Raw genomic sequence first — 22,318 nt, 5'->3', positions numbered from 1 at the left:
TGGCTTCTTTTCTCTTCTCATGCTACTCACATTGTTTTCTAATGCCTTTCTTATTTCTAAGCCTAATGGGCATTTTTAAAAACTGTTTTGCAGCATTTTTGGTTGTCATCATTATTAATTCCTGATGAATCCCCCAGTAGGTTGCAATGGGCCTTTTAAAAATAAAGTATTTTTTTATAATGCCTAGGATGTATTAGAGAATAGAGAACTTCAAATATACTAGAAGGAAAACTATGTTGAGTGATTGAAAAGTCAGTGAGTTCATAGCAATGAACTTGAACTACTTCTCAGGCCATGTCTTCCTTTGGCTTCAGATTCTTTAATAAAACATTTTATCTGTGAACAACACTAAGATTTTTCTGCATTCCATCACTTTCACCACTGCACCTACTTTTTTTTAAAAAGTTAATTATTTATTTTGAGAGAGAGAGAGAGACAAAGTGTGTGAGTGGGGAAGGGGTAGAGAGAGGAGAGAGTGAGAGAGAGAGGATCCCAAGAAGGCTCCCCCCAACATGAGGCTTGAACCCATGAACTGTGAGGTCATGACCTGAGCCAAAATCAAGAGTTGGACATTTGGACATTTAATCAACTGAGCCACTCAAGTGCCTCCCCCCCCCCCCCCCCCCATAACTTTACACTTCCTCTTCAAAGAGCTTTCTTCAAACTTGAATCCCATGATATCCTTTCTGGAGATACTTTCTTTCTATACTCCTGGCTCATTCATGAGCAATTATTCTTTCTGCCTCTCCTTAAATGTTGGTTTTTCTTAGGTTCTGCTTATTCTTACTCTTTGTGCTTTCCTTGTGTTAGCTCATCTACTTACCAGGCTTCAACTACATCTTGATACCTTCAAAACAGTATCTCTGGGTCTTTCATTTCTCATGAGCTCCAGATTCACTTTTCACTATCTATTCAGTATCTCCAAGAGAAACTTAAACTCAAAATACCCAGATTTGACTGCTTATAAATCTATTCCTCTTCTTGATTTTTCTACCAGAGCTAACAATGTCACAATCTATCCAATCAGCAAAATTAGAGCACCGGGAGTTGTTCCTAATTCTTCCCTCTTCCTCATGTCTGCTCCTGAGATGTCAATAGATTGTTTTAACTCTGCCACCTAAATATATCCTGAATCTTTGTAGTTCTATTGCCACAGCCACCCTCAGGTCCTGATTGCTCACTTGTACTATTGGATTTAGTTCTTAACTGTTCTTGGCCTCCTCTGATAAAATTCCACACCAAAGATACTCACTGAATCTATTTTCCTCCACCTCTGACTATTTGGCCCCAGTTTTGACTTTGCCCAGCTCATTGTCAGGTGCGGTACTGCCTATAACAATGATTAACACACAGTAAGTGCTTATTCTAGGCTGATTTGTGTTCCCCTCCCACAGTTCATATGGCTGAAATCCTAACCCCTAGTACCTCAGAATGTAACTGTATTTGGAGATAGAGACTTTAAAAAGGTAATGAAGTCAAGATGAGGTCATTAGGGTCGGCCCTAATCCTATGTGACTGGTATCTTTATAAGAAGAGATTGGGGTGGGGCGCCTGGGTGGCGCAGTCGGTTAAGCGTCCGACTTCAGCCAGGTCACGATCTCGCGGTCCGGGAGTTCGAGCCCCGCGTCAGGCTCTGGGCTGATGGCTCGGAGCTTGGAGCCTGTTTCCGATTCTGTGTCTCCCTCTCTCTCTGCCCCTCCCCCGTTCATGCTCTGTCTCTCTCTGTCCCAAAAATAAATAAAAAAAAAAAAAAAAAAAAAGAAGAGATTGGGATACAGACATACACAGAGGAATGACCATGTGAAGACATGGGAACAAGATGGTGATCTATAAGTGAAGGAGTGAAGCCTCAGAAGAAACCAACCCAGCTGACACCTTGATCTTGAATTTATAGCCTCCAAGCCTGTGAGAAAATAAATCTCTGCGGTTTAAGCCACCCAGTCTATGGTACTTCATTATAGCCACCTTCACAAATTTATACAGTGCTCAGTGAAATATTTCTGGAAGCTTTACCAGAGAAAAATATTGATGATTATTTAGTGGCAGATTTTCTCTGAAGCCCTGAAGCTTGGTTGGAGGAAATGAGAGTGCAGCATTTTGGAGAAGATGGGCATTTCCAGCTGCCAATTACAGCATTCCAGTAGCAAATGAGAGCCCAGCTTTTGGCCCTCATTTTGGATCTAAGTGTTAAATGTTTACCCTCCCATTTAAAAAGCGAAAGCATTGGCAGTAAAGTTCTGCCCTTAGCAAATTCTTTCATCTTTAGAGTGAAGAAACGCTTACCACCTGCTCGTGTGGTAATAGATTGTGGTGTGGGCTGGGGATGCTTGTAGAGGCCCAGAGGAGGAGGAAAACAGTATCATTCACCCTATAGAAACTACACTCATTAGAGGTTAGTAGAGTAACAGGTATAAGGCCTTATATAGGCTTAAAAAGACTCTAAGCTTTGAGAAACTAAAGCAGGCCCTGACATCCAGAAACTGCCAGGCACTCAGAGCTAGATCTTGTGTCTTTCTGTTGAACATAAACAACTTCACGTGGAACCATGGAATCATGGAACCATGATGGATCAAGACAAGGACAAAACTATTCCATCATCTTGTCTGAACACAAATGTGAACACTGTTCAAGCCACAAAAATGACCCAGCAATCCCCAATCCCCTACCCTGGCTCATGTGACTAAATCAATCTTCCTGCCCTACAGATGAAATTCATTAAGATACTGAAACATAGACTTACTTCCACCTCCAATCCATAACAAGGCCTTAAACGTTCCCCAAAGTCACATAACACAAAGCCTAAGTCCAATTGTAAGTCATGTCTGTCCCCTTATTACTGATGTGCCTGTAGTTCCCTTTGTTGCAACAAGCAATACTCCAACATGTTTAACCATGGATATGCTCCTGGTGCTCTCTGGCTGGAAGGCACTGATGTTCCATATGTTTACAGGTAGCTACATACGTGTGTGTGTTCACAACATAAAACCTGGAAATACAAATAATATAATGTTGATAGTATTTGTCTCTGAGTGGTAGATTATGGGTTAATTTGATACTTTTTTTTTTTGCTTTTCTATACAATCTGAGTTTTCTACAATGAAGATTATTGCTATAATATTCAATATATGATAATACAATATATATTGTACAATAAGAGAAAAAAGCCATTTAAGAGAAATGACATGCAAGAGTAGAATGGAAGAAAAGAAAGACTATTTTAATAAGTCATGAACATCTTGTTCATAAATAGAGTGCTTAAACAGGACTTACCAAGGCAAGGATTGGCTCTCCTCTTCCCTTCTAGCATCATCTGAAAGAAGGCAGGCAGGGTGCTCTTGGAAAGGCCCACATTCACTGAACCTCCATCATCTTATGAGGATCAGTACATTGGGCCATCTGAGCCTAATAATAATGAATTCAAACTTATCCTTCTAAGTCCACACTCATGGAACAACCTTTTGAATGGAAATTCAGCTTTGCTGGCAGCTTGCTATAAAACCATACTCACATTTTAAGCAGCAATTAGTTTCAGCAACATATCATCTGTCACATTAATGGATGCTGATAGATATAATTTTATTGGTTTTGTTTTATCTTTGGTTTGTATTTTTTTGTTTCCTAGTTTTGGAAACATAAAGGACTTATATTTAGCTTGATATTTGCACAAATTTAAATAATAAAGTATTAGAAACAATGTAAACAATTCTTGGGACCTGTAATACATTTTTCCTTTAAAATAGATTTCTTCATTGTTAACGTTTTGAGAAACAGTGTCACAACTGAAAAATCTAAGTGATACTTAAAACAACCACTCCATGTATGTTTGAGAGCCATAATTTTATTAGACTTCACATTTTTATAACTTCAAAAATTAGTGGTTTTCTTTTCAGAGCCATTAAAAAATTAATAGACTAATTTTTAGGGAAGTTTTAGGTTCACAGAAATATTGAAAAGAAAGTATTGAGAGTTCCCATGTATTCCCTTCCTACACATACAATTTCCTTTATTATTAACATCTTATATTAGCATAGTGCATTTGTCACAAATGATAAGCCAGTATTCCAGGTACTGTAGTGTGGAATCATATCTCCCTCCTGGAGGTGGGCAGGTTCAACACTTTCTAGGAATGCTGGAATTTTGTCTAGTTCTAAAAAATAAAAAGATATTTGACATTTCTGATATAAAGCACACATGTGCAATATTTAAAATGAGTTTACTTTCAGAAGGATTTATAAACAATCTTCTCTTTACTGTAATCTTACTATCCTCTAACATATAGCAACCATGTATAGTTTCCTGAACCAGAAAAACAAAAACAAAAACAAAAGTCAAGCCAAACCCATTAAGATGACTTTATGTTAAGAATATAGTCATCTTGTTATATTCTACTTTCCTCATAAATAAGGGGGAGAGAAGGACTTGAGGGGCAAATTTTCTTAAGCTACCAATTTCCATGCTCGCTTGGGGATCAGGAAGGATTTCCAGAGTAAAAAGCCACATTTCTGAAGAGTAAGTATACTATAAGCACAGATTTCAACTGAACTGGTATTGATGATATTTAGGACCAAGCATGTAACCTTTGATTACAAAGGAATCTAGCCTCTTTGCCAAAAAATGGTATCCCTTACATCTCTTTTTCCTATCAGATTCCAGGAGAATGTAGACTCCAATCCAATGAATTCTGTGGGCTTCTGTTTGATACATTTGATTAAGCAATATCATTATCATTATATAGAGAGATGATATGCCAGAAGTTTTAGATCTCATAACAAGTTTTTTCAACAAAATAATTTAGCAATCTATTCAGGATAGTAGCAATCCACTTAAGAAAAAATTGATAAAGGATAAGGTTTAAATAATAAAGCAATAGTAACATTGTTCTGTGAAGTCCACATTAATTGCTGGATTTTATTTTCTAAATTTTGATGAAGAGAGCACCAGCATTTGAGCCCGACCAAGTCCATGCTATCTTGTATCTTTAGAACAGTGGTTTCCAACTGGAGATGATTTTATGCCGGGGATATTTGGCAATATCTGGACACATTTTTGATTGTCACATCCGGGGGTGGGCATGCTAACGGTGTCTAGTGGCTGGAAGCCAGAAATGCTGCTAAATATCCTGTGATGCACAGGACAGCCACCCACTACAAAGATTAATCTGCTTTCAAATGTCAGTAGTGTCAGTGTTGAGAAACTCTGCCTTGGAGGAATACACCATGAAGACCACATTTTCTATATTTTTAACTAACTTCAGTAAGTGTATAGATATCCTATGAAAAGTTCTCAAAACTCAAGCACAATGCAGTTTCCACATAGAACATTTTCTGGTCAATGTACATACAAGCGGAAAAAAAAATAATGTAAAAGCATTCTATTACATTAAAGGGCATAAGTGGAATATACTTATTGCATGTGTTCATTAAGCATACCAGTAAGCATATTTACCAAATAAAGCACATCAGTGATACTTTCCCTTGTTTATCTGATACATAACAGGATCCTAAGTCATGACTTACTGCAGTTTATGTTCTATCACAGGGTAGCTGATTAGAAAGAGGTCATTACTTTTCTTTGAAACTATAGCTGCTGCCTGCCCTCTGGCTCACTTTGAAAATTGGTGGTTCTGAAAGCTTAAGATACTATTTTTAATCTTCTTCTTTGGCTGTGACTTGTGTAACTATGTTCCTGCTTCTCATTTTCCTTGGTTTGGTCACACTGGTGGAGAACGTGTATGTGTGTGTGTGTGTGTGTGTGTGTGTGTACGTGTGCATGCGTGCACACATGTGGTCTGATTAGGACAAGGGAAGGGGTGTAGTCCCTCAGATAAGGCTCAGATAATTTCTCTTCCAGGATTATCTTCACCCTGATAACCAGAATTTATAATTTTCCAAGATAATATTTTCTTTTCAGATGTGTTCTTAATTAAACAATCTCTTCCTTTAAACGTTTTAAAAACAAGGAAAATGATATTTGAATATGTTGGGCACTAAAACATATCCAGGCTTAAGTTCAATTTAGAAGAAAATCATGATGTGTTCTATATGCAATTAGTTTAGATGCAATAAGAAGATACCATTTAAAAAATATCTTAGGGCTGCCTGGGTGGTTCAGCCAGTTAAGCATCCTACTCTTGATTTTGGCTCAGGTCGTGATCTCATGGTTTGTGGGATAGAACCCTGTGTGAGATTCCATGCTGACAGCATGGAGCCTGCTTGGAATTCTCTCTGTCTCTGTCTCTGTCTCTCTCTCTCTCTCTGCCCCTCCCCTGCTTGTGCTATCTCTCTCACAATAAATAAACTTTAAAAAAGTGACTTAAACACAGTTGCTTTTTCCTGAGAATGAGAGCTGAAGTTGATCAAAGTGAAATTAAACAATATATTTTGGAGAAAACATGAATTTATATGAACCATTCAGAAGAAAACATTAGAATATGTAAAAGCTTATTTTGAAAGAGATCACAATAGAAAGGTGACTTCATTTCAATATAATGAAGATTAAAATGTGGGGGCCCCTGGGTAGCTCAGTTGGTTAAGCATCCTACTCTTGGTTTCGGCTCAGGTCATGATCCCAGGGTCGTGGGATTGAGGTCCACGTGTGCCCTGGGTGCAGAGCCTACTTAGGTTTTCTCTCTTTCTTCCTCTGCCCCCTCTCCCCCACTCATGCTCTCTCTCTCTCTCTCTCAAATTAAAAAAAAAAAAATTCCTGAAATTGGTACCAAGCTTTTCACTAAAGCAAGTATTGAGTGAACAGCCGTGTTGATAACCCTGTTTAGAGCACTACAGTCATATGATGTCATCCATGTACGAAATGCTTTCAAGATCCCTGACGATAAACATGTTGAAATGAAATTTTAGGTTCTATTATGCCACTATGCACATATACTCATTCCACACAAGAGAATATTTAAGGTGTCATAGAATGTCACAAAGTCATAGAATGACAAGATCTATGCCAACTCTTTCTTTCTTTCAGAGAGAATGTGCATGCATGCACTGGGGGAGGGGCAGAGGGAGAGAGAGAATCTTAAGTAAGCTCCATGCCCAGCAAGGAGCCTGACTCTGGGCTCCATCTCACAATCATGAGATCATGACCTGAGCTGAAATCAAGAATCTGATGCTTAACTGACTGAGCCACCCAGGCACCCCAACTTTCTCTTTTCTAATATAGAGATAAATTGTTCATCAATTACTCTGTGTGATATTCTCAGTTATTTTATCATTCAAATGAGTCATACCCTGCCAACAGCATTTCTGCATTAAAGGGCTTTGACTCTGGGACTTTTGGAGGCTGAATTAGAGCCTGTGTTTGGGTATACCAGGTTTTTAGCCCACTCTATTTGGACTCCTACATACATTTTTTCTTCTCTGATGAATAAAGAGAACATTTTATGACTGACAAGGAGTGTACTATTCCCACCAAAGAAAGTTCTTCTCTGCCCATTGCTTCCCAAGAAATTTTCTTTAAATTTTATCCTAAAATTGAGCTGGCCTCTTGATCTTTGACCCCCCTATACCAAGTCCTTGGTAATATCATCTGCCCATTCGAATGAGAAAATCAAGAATGCTGTTGTGTGTTTAACACCCCTTAGAGATCAGTGAGAGCCAGAAGCACTTTTAGAGATGGTGTAATTCATACCATTCTTCACAGGCAAGGAACATGAGGGTCAGAGAACTTAGTTGCCTAAGTCCTGAGAGTTCTTCTATAACAGAGCTAGGATTAGATTTTAGATCTTTAGCTCTTTAAAAGAGTAACATTTAACAAGAGTAATAGGGGATAGCCCATATTTTTAAAACAAATGCTCATTTCTATATGAATGCAAGATGATTAAAGCAGGCTGAAATACATGATGTATTTTATAAAATCAGTGTTCCACTACTTTGATAAGCATTATTTAAGGATTTCAATTAACTTGTAAAATGCACATGACAACCTCAACAAAAAAGCCAATGTTTATCCAATTTATAAAAGATTCAGATGCCTGTAGGTTTCTCAGAGCAGCATTAATAGAGGGGCTGAGTTTTATCTCATCTACCTTATCTCCAAATGGCAATTCCAGATTAGACATGTAAAGTCATATCTGTCATCAAGAAAATGAAATGAAAGTGAATGTTGATTATAATTTGTTTATGTCTGATAATGTGCATAGTCAATGTCATATAACTTAAATAACAATGATATTCATTTTAAATTTGCGTGCCAATGTTACTAAAATAGAAATATAAAATTTGTATTGTGTATGGAGTCAAAAATATACTTCAATGCTAATAACATGAATAGCAAATTTTCCTTGGTAAATTCTACTCACAGAAATGGCAGCAGTAGATGTTAATAATCTTCTAAAAATTAGATTAATTACAATATTTAAGTGAGCACACCATGACTCAAGTTTTTAGGTCACTTGAAATAGTATACACTGGGAACTCAGGCGGTTAAACTTTCCAAAGAGTATTTAACGTTGGCATGGACTTGTTGGCTATTTATGCTCATTGGTGGGGCATGTAATTCTGAGCGTAACTGCAAGTTACACTGCAGAAATCAGAAACTGTAAGTGGTTTCTGCTTTCCCCTCAAAGTAGTTCTAAATAAAGAGAATATTTTTTTTTCCCATTCTGAATAAACCTTTGGCATATTGTCAGACAGATAAGCATTATAGCCGTTATAATATGGTTGACCTGCTATGACCCTAAGATGTTTAGTGGGGCAGAACCTGTGGGTTTGGAACTAGAAGTTTGCTATTCTTCTGGTACCTTCTGGTTTTGCAGATTTCTTGGTGGCATTGCCTAAATCCCACACATCATCAAAGTTATCTGACTGAACATGTGATGCCTAAATCTGAATTCATTTTCAAACAGGACTCTATAACTCTCAGAGTGGTTTATATCATTCTAATTTCTTTTACTGTTTCTACTGTAGAAATCTGTCAATCCATGTCAGTGTTTCTATGGAAACCAGTGTTGAATTCTTCCATTTTGCATCTTATGAATTTGGAGCACAGATGTAACCGATAGGAAATTATTGCATTCAAGGCTTGAACTCTTTAAAACTCAAAGCATTTTCTAAAACAATGTTTCTCAAACTTGAATAGGCATAAAAATGACTAGAGAATCTTTCTAAAATGCAGGTCCTGATTCAGTAGGTCTAGGGTAGAATGTGAGGTTCTTCATTTTCAGAAGTTCCTAGAAGATGTTGATGTGGCTCGTCCTCTGTAGCAAGAGTTTACAAGACACCAGATAAAAGCAAGCAATTGACTTATAGAAACTTAATGTTTAGGATGTATAGTTCCACAGAACTTGGGAAAAATATTTTTTTCCTACTTTATATCAATCCTTCACTTAAAGAAATCAGGTTTAAAAGTGGGGGCTGTCAAGCGTGGATCCACAATGGAGAAATGTTCCTCTTTTCTAACAATCTGAAATTCTGCAGATCGGCTCACACAGGCTAAATCTTAGAGGTTTTCACCACAGTGTCTGCATACCAACCTGGAGGAAACTTCCCTGAAGCTAGCCCAAATATTCTCAGGGTCACTGGTGGAATGGTTATATGGATACTGATGAGGATGCCTGGGATGACTTTCTGCACCGAGTCTTTGTGAGACTTTCAGAGGACAACTATTATGAATATAGATATAATTAGATGCATTCATATATGTTTCTAGGTATATACGGACATGTATGTATATGTGTGTGTCTCCTCCAAACGAGAAGAAGAACCCTTAAAAAAAAGAGAGAGAGAGAGCCCAACACCCCAGGGAAGGACATTAAACACAATGGGAACTGGGTTTGCATTTCCCTTTCAGCACAGAAATAGTTCCCATCCTTCATCCCATTTGTTATTGCATAATATTGTGATAGCTATTGTTTGTCATCTTGTCTTTACCATAGCACCTGTTTATTGCCTTAGATAATATTTCCTGTTTGTGTCTGACATGGAATTGCATTTCAGCGAATTTCAGCCCCACAGTTCCACGAACCTGAGAAATATTCAATACAACTATTGGGTTAAATTATCTATGGAGCATACAATTAGTGACTTAGTGCCAGGCAAAACAGATTCATTATTATTTCATTTCTCCTAAACATTTCTCATTAAAATCAATGACATGGCAAGAAAGTATAGGAGAAATGAATTCAGTAGCTAGTTCTTTTTTCATAGAGAAAGGATATGCTCATTGGTGGGGCGTATAATTCTGAGTGTAACTGCAAGTGGTTTCTGATTTTTTTTCCCTAAAGGAGATTTAAATTCTTTTTTTAATGTTTATTTATTTTTGAGAGAGACAGAGAAACAGGGTGCTAGCAGGAGAGGGGCAGAAAGAGAGGGAGACACAGAATCTGAAGCAGGCTCCAGGCTCTCAGCTGTTAGCACAGTGCCTGCAGGGCTCGAACTCACAGACCTGAAGATCATGACCTGAGGTGAGGTCGGATGCTTTAGGGACTGAGCCACTCAGGCGCTTCTCCCAAAAAGAGTTTTAAATAGAATATTTTCCATTCTGAATAAACCTTTGACATATTTCCAAACAGACAAGCATGATAGCCATTATAATATGCTTAACCTGCTATGGCCCTACACGACTTAGTAGGTCAGCACTAAGAATTTGGAACATAGAAGTTTACTATTCTTCTGGTAGCTATTTTGCCTAGTTCTTGGTAGCATTGCCTAAATCCCACACATCTTCAAAACTATGTGACTGAACATGTGATGCCTAAATGTGAATTCATTTTCAAACAGGACTCTACAACTTTGAGTGGTTTCTTGTGAGAAATCAGTAAATTTGACTAGAGAAAACTATCTTCACTTGCTTTGATTACTGACCTGTTATAAAACAGATCACTATACTACAACGGGATGTTAAATAGGAGTATATTCCCGGGGCGCCTGGGTGGCGCAGTCGGTTAAGCGTCCGACTTCAGCCAGGTCACGATCTCGTGGTCCAGGAGTTCGAGCCCCGCGTCAGGCTCTGGGCTGATGGCTCAGAGCCTGGAGCCTGTTTCCGATTCTGTGTGTCCCTTTCTCTCTACCCCTCCCCCGTTCATGCTCTGTCTCTCTCTGTGCCAAAAATAAAAATAAAACATTGAAAAAAAAATTATAAAAAAAAATAGGAGTATATTCCCTATCAAATAATAAACATCATGATGATTTTTCCTCTTGAATTGAGCAACTGCATTTATTAAGAGCATTTGTGAGTCAATATTTATACAAGATAAACATCCCCTATCTGCAAGACGGAATGAAATAATCAGATTAAATGTATTACAGAGATTAAATGTTGAATTACATTTTAAAGAGCTCCCAGTAGAGCAAAGAAACAGGTAGGTAAATTCTATTGCTTCTAGGTACTTAGTAGACATAATATACATTTCATTATCTGCATGCATAAACCATTAGCAGTAAAAAAGAAATGAACACACAAAACATTTGTTCTTGAAGTAATCATATATACTTTAATAACTTTAAGAAATGAGCTAGAGAAATCTGCTTTTAAGGACCACATTCAGTATGTCATATGGAAAATTCAAATACAATAGCCAATGGATTAAAAAAAAAAAACAACAGCAGCTTCTTGAGCATGACTTACGATATCACATTTAAATAGAGGCAACCTCCAAGTTCTATATTGAAATAACTCTTTTAGGATTTCTACCTATGAGGAATTTAAATGGATTTATATTTGAAGTTGATATATGTGTATATAGATTTGAATAGTATTTTCCCATTTCCATCTGCTATCTAGGAATTCTGTTTGAAATATACTGGCTTTTAATTGAACATTTAAAAAAAAATTTTTTTTTCAACGTTTATTTATTTTGGGGACAGAGAGAGACAGAGCATGAACGGGGGAGGGGCAGAGAGAGAGGGAGACACAGAATCGGAAACAGGCTCCAGGCTCTGAGCCATCAGCCCAGAGCCTGACGCGGGGCTCGAACTCACGGACCACGAGATCGTGACCTGGCTGAGGTCGGACGCTTAACCGACTGCGCCACCCAGGCGCCCCTAATTGCACATTTGTAACACTGGAGTTGGGCTGAGTATTTTATCTTGTAGGATGCATATAAATACATGTCTGTATTATACCACACTAAAATAAGAAAAGCCTGTTTCTTCATGAACTCTTAGTCATCAGTTGCTCATAGCACTGTTACCATCAACATAAAGTGTCTTTCTAACCTCATTACATCATATGTCACCTGGGCATCTTATATATTACCTAAATCATACAGATAAGAACTCATAATAAGAAACAGATACACGTACACACACACACCCCACTTGTAACGCCAAGATCCAAAACACTTAAAATGGTTTTTATTAATTCACAGTGATACTAATGACATGTGACATGCTGTGCTAGGTAACAATGATTAAGACAACCAAGCATAATTTTTCACATTTAAAGAAACCATAGATTTTCCTTAAATTCTAAGGTTCCCTGTGAGATAGCATCATCCCTCTGACTGAATTTTTACCTATGATGGATTAGAGTCAGAGCACAGAATGGGACTCATGTCAAGAAAACAAGCCCCTGTACCTTAGACTGTGATCATGGCTTGCATATGTACATTCTTCATGATCCATTTTGAATTGTAAATGTGAATTACTATTTGTTCAAATATATACTATGCTGCCATAGGTTTAAACAAAAACTACAATGAGTACTCTGGTTGAATATCCATTTCTAAATCCTGGATGGGATCTTAACAGTACTTCACTGTTTATATGATTATCTTTATAAAGCTTTTGATAAAATACAAGTTTAATACTTGCCTTTTGTGGTACATGAGTTAGTTTTCTTTTATGTCATAAACTATAATAGAATTCTATTTTGGACAAATGATGTAGATAACCAAAATTCACCTTCGAGAACACAGAAAAGAGAAAGCACTTATAGTTACTATTTGAAAATACAAAATGAGGGGCATCTGGGTGGCTCAGTCGGTTAAGCGTCCGACTTAAGCTCAGGTTATGATTTTGCAGTCCCGTGAGTTTGAGCCCCGCGTTGGGCTCTGTGTTGACAGCTCAGAGCCTGGAGCCTGCTTCCATTTCTGTGCCTCCTTCTCTCTCTCTGCCCCTCCCCAGCTTACACTCTCTCTCAAAAAAAAAAAAAAAAACCATTAAAAACATTAAAAAAAGAAGAAAATACAAAATGATTAGTTTCATTGAAGTTTCTAGTTCAATGTAAGTGTCAAAGTGGCCATTTGTATTCTATCCTTTAATTAATTAATAGACCAAGATACTTTATGGAACTGATTATTTTTAAAAGTATGATACAATGTCTGACATATTTTAGGTCTGGTTTCTATCAAAAAATCTTAGAAGTATACTAGTAGCATGAGCACATCCTTGCTGATAGGAAAGTACTAATCCATGAAAGATACATTCGTTCTTGTAGAGCAGCAGAGTACTAGCTAATAAATCATCCACTCTGGGATTTGATGTCAGAGGCCAAAAGGACTCCTTTTCTTCTAGTATTAAAATTGTTATTGTTCAAGAAAGCTCAGCCTTACAATGTTATAACTACAATGTCTTTCTAATTTTTCTCTCTTGGTCTGTTGATAATGACAATGGCCAGCAAATGATCACATTTGATTTATGTTCCATATCAAGTATCCCCTTGCCCTGGTGAGCATCATCTCCTTCAAATAATATATCTCTTTTGAAATCTCCTAAATATCATAGAAAGCTGTAAGAACAATCAAATGTGAAGTGTTGCAAGTAGATGACAAGTATCCATGTTGTCTGTAACAAATTTGTGGAAAAGGGACAAATTCATGTTGCCTGCCCTTGCCCCTGCCTCTGAAGATGCCTGATTCACTGTGATTCATTAATTGCTAACTCCTTGTCTTTCTCCTGGATGCAGTTGTTGCAGACCTTCTGCTTCTGATAAACTTGCTCTGTTTACTTATTGATTCCAAGAGCTTTTGGTAGATTCACTGGGATTTTCTACCTAGAAAATCATGATACCTGCAAATATAGTTTTATTTCTTCTTTTCCAACTTGTAAAACTTTTATTTCCTTTTCTTATCTTATTCACTGGCTAGGAATTCCAGTACAACATTGAATAAGAGTTGTGAGAAGACACTCTTACCTTCTTCCCAATCTTAGGGGCAAAATGTCTAGTCTCTTACCATTAAGTATGATGTTAGTTATAGGATTTTTGTAGATATTTATCAAGTTGAGGAGGTTTCTTCTGTTTCTAGTTTTCTGAGAGGTTTTTTTTTTTTTAAATTATCATGAACACAGGTTGGATTTTCTCAAATGTTTTTCCTGAATCAACTGACAGACATAAGCATGTAATTTTTCTTCTTTTGCCTGTATATGTGGCAGATTATATTGATTGATTTTTGAATACTGGACCAGCCTTGCATACATGGACCAAATTGCACTTGTGTAAGAAATCTGATTTATTCATTGTTGTATTTGATTTATTAGTATTGTGTTGAGAATGTTTATGTCTATATTCATGAGAGATATTGGCTATAGTTTTCCTTTAATATCTTTATCCGTTTTTATATTAGGGTAATTCATATCTCATAGAATGAGTTATAACTATTCTCCCTACTTCTATTTCTTAAAGAGATTTTGGTGAATTGGTATTATTTCTTCCTTATTTTGTAGATTTACTAGTGAAACCATCTGGGCATAGTACTTTATTTTTTTGGAAGTCTAGTAACTATTGTTTTAATATCTTAAATAGATATAGGTGTGATTCATGTTGTCTCTTTCTGCTTCTGTGAGTTTTGGTAGTTTAAATATTTCAAGGAATTGATCCATTTCATCTCAGTTATCAAATTTGTGGGCAGTTTCTTGTAGTATTCCCTTAATAGGTTTTTAATATCCAAGGATCAGTACGATGCATTTTTTTAATTTTTTAATTTTATTTAAATCCAAGTTAGTTAACGTATAGTGAAATAATGATTTCAGGAGTAGAATTTATTGATTCATCACTTATATATAACACCCAGTGTCATCCTAACAAGCCCATCTTAATGCCCATCACCCACTTAGCCCATCCCGCCACCACTCCAGCAATCCTTAGTTTGTTCTCTATGTTTGAGTCTCTATGGTTTGCCTCCCTTATATTGATGCATTTTTATGTACTCCAAAATATTTAAAAATTTCCCTTAAGATTTATTTTTGACCCATGTGTTATTAGAAGTATGTTTAATTTCCAAATATTTGGAGATTTTCTAGCTATCTTTCTGATTTCTAGTTTAATCCCGTTATGGTCTAAGAACATGCTTTGTATGATTACTATTCTTTTAAATTTAAGTGAGGTGTGTTTTACGGCCAAGAATGTGGTATCTTGGTGAATGTTCCATGTGAGCTTAAGAAGAATGTGTATTCTGCTATTGGTGAATACACTATTTTATAAATGTCAATTGGATCTAATTGATTGACAGTGCTCTTTTAGATCGTATGTATCCTAATACTTAGGTGTGAGTAGTCCCATTTATTGAACTTCTCTCTTCTTTACACTGTGTCACACTACACTTTCGTATATTGGCTCACATTTCTAACCACAGCTTCCCTTTGTCTTCTCCCCTACCTGGAGGCCATTTTTTCCTCACTTTGATTACATACTACCTTGTTTTTTCTTTTTCTTGTTCTTGCAAATAGTTGTTCAAACAAGTAGCCAATTTTTCTTGTTCTTGTTCTTGCAACTACTTGTTCAAGCAAGTAGTAAATTCATTAGGACTTGTCTTGAAGGACTCTTGCTTCCTTTAGAACCCCTAGTGCTATGGTGCACATGGTGGGCAATGTTCACATAGAGGATGAATATAGTTGTTCACTGATTAAAATGTGTCAAGGTGATCCCCCAAATTAAGAAGAGAACTGAGGCCTTCTAGAACACCTGGGAGTGCTGGTTTGAAAGGCTGGTTGGTGTCTATTAATGAATGTCTCTGGGAATTTTTTCACCAGAGAAAGACTTGAATAGACTTTTCTAGAGCATGGTCCTGGTATTGCTTCCTGAGTCTGCTATGACAAAAAAACCACTGGGTAGCTTAAAATGACAGAAGTTTATTCTTTCTCAGTTCTGAGGGCTAGAAGTCCAAAATCAAGGCTTCAGTAGGACCATGTTCTCTGCAAAGTCTCTAGGGAAGAATAGTTTATTACTTCTTGTTCCTTGCGGTTGCAACCTCTGGTGTTCCAGAACTTGAAGAGGCTGACAATGCCACCAATCTCTGCTTTTATCACATGGCCCTTTCCTGTGTGCCTCCTTTGTCTCCATGTCTGTTATGGTCTTCTTATAAGAACACCAGTCACTGGATTTAGGGTCACCCTGATGCTATTCAACTCAGTACAGTCCTCTAATTGGGTAACAAAAAATGTCATGCAGACACATTTTATTGTGGCCTCATCTCCCCTAGGGGTCTCCCCGCATACATTTCCTGAATCTATAGGAAATTCACATTGAGAGTGAGGATGAAACCCCCAGCTGACATTCAGTTTCCTCACCCTGATGTTTGGCTATTTTTCCCTTCCTGTCCTACATTTCCCAACACTTAGTAGGATGTAACATACAACTCATTCAGGCTCCCACATATCCCAGTTCCTCAGAAGAATTTATTTTTTTGGTAGGGGAAACAATTGCATTTAATCTGATAACCCAGACCAGGATATGATGAGAAATTCTTTTACTCCTTTAAGAGTAATAGAAATGATAAATACTCATTTTAAGAGGCATCTTCTAGAGCTGCATTAATTTTAGTCAAAATTAAATTAAATCTGAGAGTCAGCATGGCAATGGTGGCTAGGGAAGACACTTTGGAGCAGATGGGAATTTTAGCCTTTCTGATCCTGCCAGGTAACTGGTTTCCTACTTTGCATTTACAGTGGCCCTGTTTGCCAACAGCTTGTTTGCATGTGGGTTTGCATAATACTTACTACAAAGAAAGGTTCTCTGGCATCATGAGAATAATATGGGTTGGAGACTATTCACCATGAATAAGTTATACTTCTTTATATATTTCATCCTTTGAATTTTTATCTTCAGGAGATTTCATTATATGATTTTTAATGCTAACATGAGATAAAAATACCATTTTGTAGTTGTTGGATCAATAAGATTCTTGGAAAAGAACAGTTGTTGAATGTCAAAGGGAAAAGTTTATTTCATTAGCTAGCTCTGGAGCTGTTATTTCACAAGTATTGATATTTAAGTGGGTCCTAAATGGAAAAAAGCCATAGCAGGGAGCCATCTGAATACAGATTGAAAACATCAAAGTATATAACTATTATTCTTCTGATTTAAAGAAAGATCAGGTTGGATAAAGGTTTTCCAGCTACTACTCTGGTTAAAATATGTTTCAGTTTCAGCCAGTCTTTACTGTGCTAATTGGAACTATATGTACACAAACATTATTGTCCATACAGCTCTTCCTACTCCCTTGTTCCTTAAGGAGAATAGGTGTTAATTTTATAATATAAAAAGGAGGATACAAAGAATTGGATTTGCCAGGTCCTGGCTTATACAAATGAAATTGCCATTGAACAGAAGAAAGATCTGGCCAAACTCCAGAATCAAAGATTTGTTCATCTGGAGGAATGTCATGCATCCAACTTCCACCCCTGATGCTTGGGTAGCTGATGTTATATAAACACTCACCAATACAAGGAACAGTGGTGTGGGGATTCATGGGTAAAGGCCAAATTAGCAGCTTTGTGCTTTCCATTTTAAGGTTGAATTCATACACAGCTGATAACATTCAAATCTCATCTCATGTAATGAGAGCAGAGTAAATGAATTGTTGTTGCTTTAAGGAGGACACTGTTTCATTTAGTGAATGCAAATCTTTTGGCTAATACAGCTCAAGATTCTGCTAATGGAAAACAGTGTGTTATGCTTTGGCATTTGCATTGACATGCACAATATCAGAGCATACTAGGAGCATGTATTTTATTTTGTTTCAAATAACTGTTTCATGGACAGACTTAAAACAAAGTACATACAACAGGAATGTCAAAAACTTCAGATGGCAATTTCTAGTAGGGAATAGTCACAAATAAAACAAAAACAAGTGGAATAAGGTACAATATTTTTGCCTTCGTTCATTTGGAAATCAATTAATCGAAATCCTTGAATTTGGTTCTTTTAAAATTTACACATATGAATGAAATGTTGGTTTTAAGTAAAATCTGTATACAGCCAGATTACTGAGACTATTGATTACTACAATAAGATACTGATAATTTGTGGGGTGTTGAAAGAAGTACATAAATTGAGGTTTTGGCATTTTGGACATAGTCATTGTAGTATGCCTACATACTTCATGACTAGAACCTGATTCTGATTGGTCAATGGACATAATAAAAAGTAATAATCAAGTAACAAATATATCTTTCTCTTTTCACATTCCTCCACCCCCTCTCTCCAGAAAAAGAAAAAAACAAGTTGAGTGTATTTTTGTTGGCCTCTAATAATTCAAGAAATATTTATTGAATATGACTATGTCTTAGGTGCTGGGAATATAGTGATGAACAGGGCTGTCACAGAGGAGACGGATGCTCAAACATGCAATTTCAGTATTATGTATCAAGGGACATGACATGGGCAGCTCAGGTTCTGACAGCACACATAGCAGGAACATCTACACTGGACTTGATGGGTCAGAAGGCTTCCTGGGGGAAGTTGTATCTCAAATGGACCAAGAAGGATATGCAGTAGTTAAGCCACATGAAGATAGGTTAGCATATAGGAAGGAGTTCTGGGAAGAAAGGACAGAGAGAAGAAAGAACATGATAGGTTAAAAACCTAAAGTAAAATGTCACCGTGTGGGGGGGATCAGAAGCGATGGAATAGAGGTTGGAGGGGGGGCCAGGTACTAAAAGCCCTTGTGCACCACTTGAAGAAATTAAAACTTGAGTGAAGTAGTTAGAAGGTTCTTGCAGTCATCTATTTTAAGGCTGCATCTTGATTATAAGTGATGGTTAGCATTATTGAATGAGATAACTAATTGTTTACTGCTTCTTTTTCCAAAGATTTTAGAAATTTTAGAATGTGTAGAGATCTGAATGTAGGATTCCTGCATAAATTTCTCTTTGAATTGAGTATGAAAAAAATTTTACCACCAAATGTTTATACACTTTTTATTAGAAAATCAGAACTGGAAAGCTCAGTTATCATGCCTTATAGGAAACTCAAATTCATTTTGTTCTGCATTCCTTTAAGGTGTCAAGTATATGTTCCTTTTAATCTTCCTTGTCATTTATATTTTCTTGTTGAAAAGTGTTTTGGTATTACTAACTGTCCAGAATTTTCTCTAAAGTAAATGGGTATAAATGTATATATTTTTAAATAGAAACATCACTTGAATTTCCCAGGTTTTTCATTTTTAATCAGTAAGTTTAGTTCACACTTGCATAGGGAGAATTCTTTTATCAAGACAGAAATCCAGGCAAAAAGAAAATCACATGTAAGTCTTTGAAATTAAAATATAGCTGGAAGAATAATTGAATAGTTAATTATTGTTCACTGCTGCTGGAATTACTAGATAGTCAATCAATAGCGCAAAAGAATAGGTAGGTAGGTAGGTAGATAGGTAGGTAGGTAATAGGTAGGTAGATAGGTGAATACTTGGGTGTATGTATGGATGGATGGATGGTTGGATAGATGAATGGTTGGACAGATAGACTGATATACAGATAGCTAGCTGAACTATATATCTTGACCTATATATCTTGAATATCAGTATAATGCTTTTTCCCAATATTTGGGCTCTATGTGTGTGTACATATATGTGTATGTATATACATACATTTGAAATATATATAAAATACATGTTATATTTGGTATATATACATCAAATGTATCAGAGGTTTTTATGCCTTATTTAGTCATACATCATGGATATACAATCCTCAAAGGATTAGCCTTCAAGTGGCATGCAACAGGTAAAGCAAATCAGCTATTTCCATGCCCTAATAACCTTAAGCCACAAATTTCATCAAGATGACAAAGTGGGAAGGGAGATCTTACTGAATTAACAGGAAAGAGACATAGAGTGGGAGAAGAATTTGTTACCTGGTCCTGACCGCCCTCTTTGGACATGAATAGATTTTACTATTTAGCTTCAACATGGGAGCAGCAGTTAGGCAAGAATGAAAAATATGTGAAACTGGACCAAAGATTCCCTAGGATGTTATATATAAGCTTTTAATAGATTTCTGTCAAAATTTGGAAGAAAACTAAGTGATTTAATTTTTTAATTAAATTGAATACATAGGAAAAATATGTCAGCTTTACACAACCACACATTTCATGTCTTCAGATAACCTTTGGTAACTTTTTAATATTAACTTGAATATATTACATTTAAATATTATTATTGTAGACAGTCTTGCAGCAACATAATTAATTCCTTCTCTTCATTAAAATATGTAATAAATTATTCTTTCAACCAATGATTTTACCCTACCATGACAAGACTATGTTTAAAATTTAAAAACAAATGCCTCTCTCATTCATGTTTATTTTTAAAAGGAACCAGAAAAGACCCTCTTTTCTGAATGATATATTTCAGAAATGTATAGAGCATTCTTCACTATTACAGTGATAATTAGAAGGATAGAATTCACCTTATGTTGTCTTATTACACTCTTCTTTTTCCCTTTTATCATACTAAATGCATCCTACTATGGTTAATTTCAAGTCTTTGAATAAGATATAGTCTTACAAAATTAGAAAGGAATTTGACTTCCAATTCATAAACCATCAACATCCCACACAGGAAAGCTTGGAAATCACAGACTAATATTATTCCTTTAATATCCTAAAGAAATAGCATCTGAAAGAGAAGAGTGGGCAGGAGGCAGTGTGATGATAAATTACATCAACCAATATAATTACGTTTAGCCTTCATAGAATGCTTTGCATTTCTAAATGTTTACAAGACATGAAACAAAAATGCTCAATTGCCCAAGAGGTAGATGATGAACCCATTTTCCAAGTGGGAAACTGAGGCATTGAGATGTCTATACCACAAGCTGCAAAAATACTCAGTTGAAGAATCAAGATTAGAAGCAGGAAGAGCAGGTTGCTGGTGTATATACATGGCTACCAAAAAGGTGACAGTGGCATGACAGGAATTATGTTGGTCCATCTGCAGCCTGTGCTCCATTTTGCTCTATGACATGTACAGCTGATGGAAGTTTGAAACTTCATTTGAAGTTAACAGCACATCTATTCTCCACCGTGAAACCCATGAGATCAGCATGAGGAATGATTATTTATGATGGCCTCCCCAGACTTAGGAAGGAAGGCTAGGTTGAAACTATATAGAATGTATTTCAATAAATGAGATAAAGACATAAAACAAAATGAAAGGACAGCTTATGCAATAATGAAAACCACAACTTCAATATTTCTACTGTTATTCTACAAAGAGATGTTTGTGACCACAATTAAAAACAAGTTATTGGAGGTGTCTTGGTGGCTCAGTCAGTTAAGTGTCTGACTCTTGGTTTCAGTTCAGGTCATCATGTCATGGTTTGTGAGTTCAAGCCCTGTGTCCAGCTTTGCACTGACAGTATGGAGCCTGCTTGGGATTCTCTCTCTTTCTCCACCTCTCTCTCTGCCCCTCCCTGCTCTCCCTCTCTCTCTCTTTAAAAATAAATAAACTTAAAAAATTATCAAACAATTGAATTTGAAATTTAACTCACATCTTTCTACTGAAGTGAACCTTAATATACATGCTCTTAAACTGGGAGGGAATAAACATAATGTATTTTACTGTGCTTTTGTCTGGAACACATCTCTCTAGAATACAAAAATGTATGCTTATCCACTGCTAATAATTTACCAACGTCTTCAAATATACTAAAACACTAAAGAAAATGTGATTATTTCACTGAGCAGTGGGATTAGCTGAACAAACAACATGACCAGAATGGGGGTACACTTCATGGAGGATGTTCTGTGGGAGATACAGGAAAATAACCAACCATAGCATTGTTCTTTAGGCTCATGAGAATGACATCCAGGAGTGCTAACCCCACAGTTACTGTGTGAGTACCCAGTACATTAGGGACACACTAATATAGACGACACACAGCGTTATCCAGTTTATTCTTGTGATTGGCGGCCTGTGGTTACCTGTCACGTGGAGGATGACATTGGAAGAGAGAATGCCATTAGAGTTTTGGGCCCGAGCCACATAGAGGCCTGCGTCTGCCTCGCATGCCTTCGGAATGAACACCGAATGTCTTGTCTCCTTGTGTAAAACCTGTAAGTGCCCATCTGCAGACAATTTCTGGCCCTTCTTGTACCTGAAGCAGAGAGTCAGTTTTTAAAGTTAGGATCACTGTATATTCACATCATTTCCAAG

General features: G+C 36.7%; 1 protein-coding gene across 4 annotated transcripts in view; it reads right to left on the bottom strand.

The window, feature by feature from the left end:
- Positions 1–22,318, bottom strand: part of CCDC141 (coiled-coil domain containing 141) — a 232,536-nt gene that overhangs the window by 5,729 nt on the left and 204,489 nt on the right. For 2 of the 4 annotated variants that reach the window (XM_047872361.1, XM_047872362.1), the window contains one exon: positions 13,083–22,259. In XM_047872361.1, coding sequence (XP_047728317.1) covers positions 21,992–22,259 — 268 coding nt within the window. In that variant the 3' untranslated portion in view covers positions 13,083–21,991. Of the gene's footprint in view, positions 1–5,906; positions 5,918–8,854; positions 8,862–13,082; positions 22,260–22,318 lie in introns of those variants that run through there. The other 2 variants (XR_007155001.1, XR_007155002.1) reach the window with 2 other exon arrangements.

The sequence above is a fragment of the Prionailurus viverrinus genome, chromosome C1, assembly GCF_022837055.1.
Source record: "Prionailurus viverrinus isolate Anna chromosome C1, UM_Priviv_1.0, whole genome shotgun sequence".
Classification (NCBI taxonomy): Eukaryota; Metazoa; Chordata; class Mammalia; order Carnivora; family Felidae; genus Prionailurus; species Prionailurus viverrinus.
The sequence above is the reverse complement of the archived record's forward strand: the minus strand, read 5'-3'. Positions and strand labels throughout refer to the sequence as shown.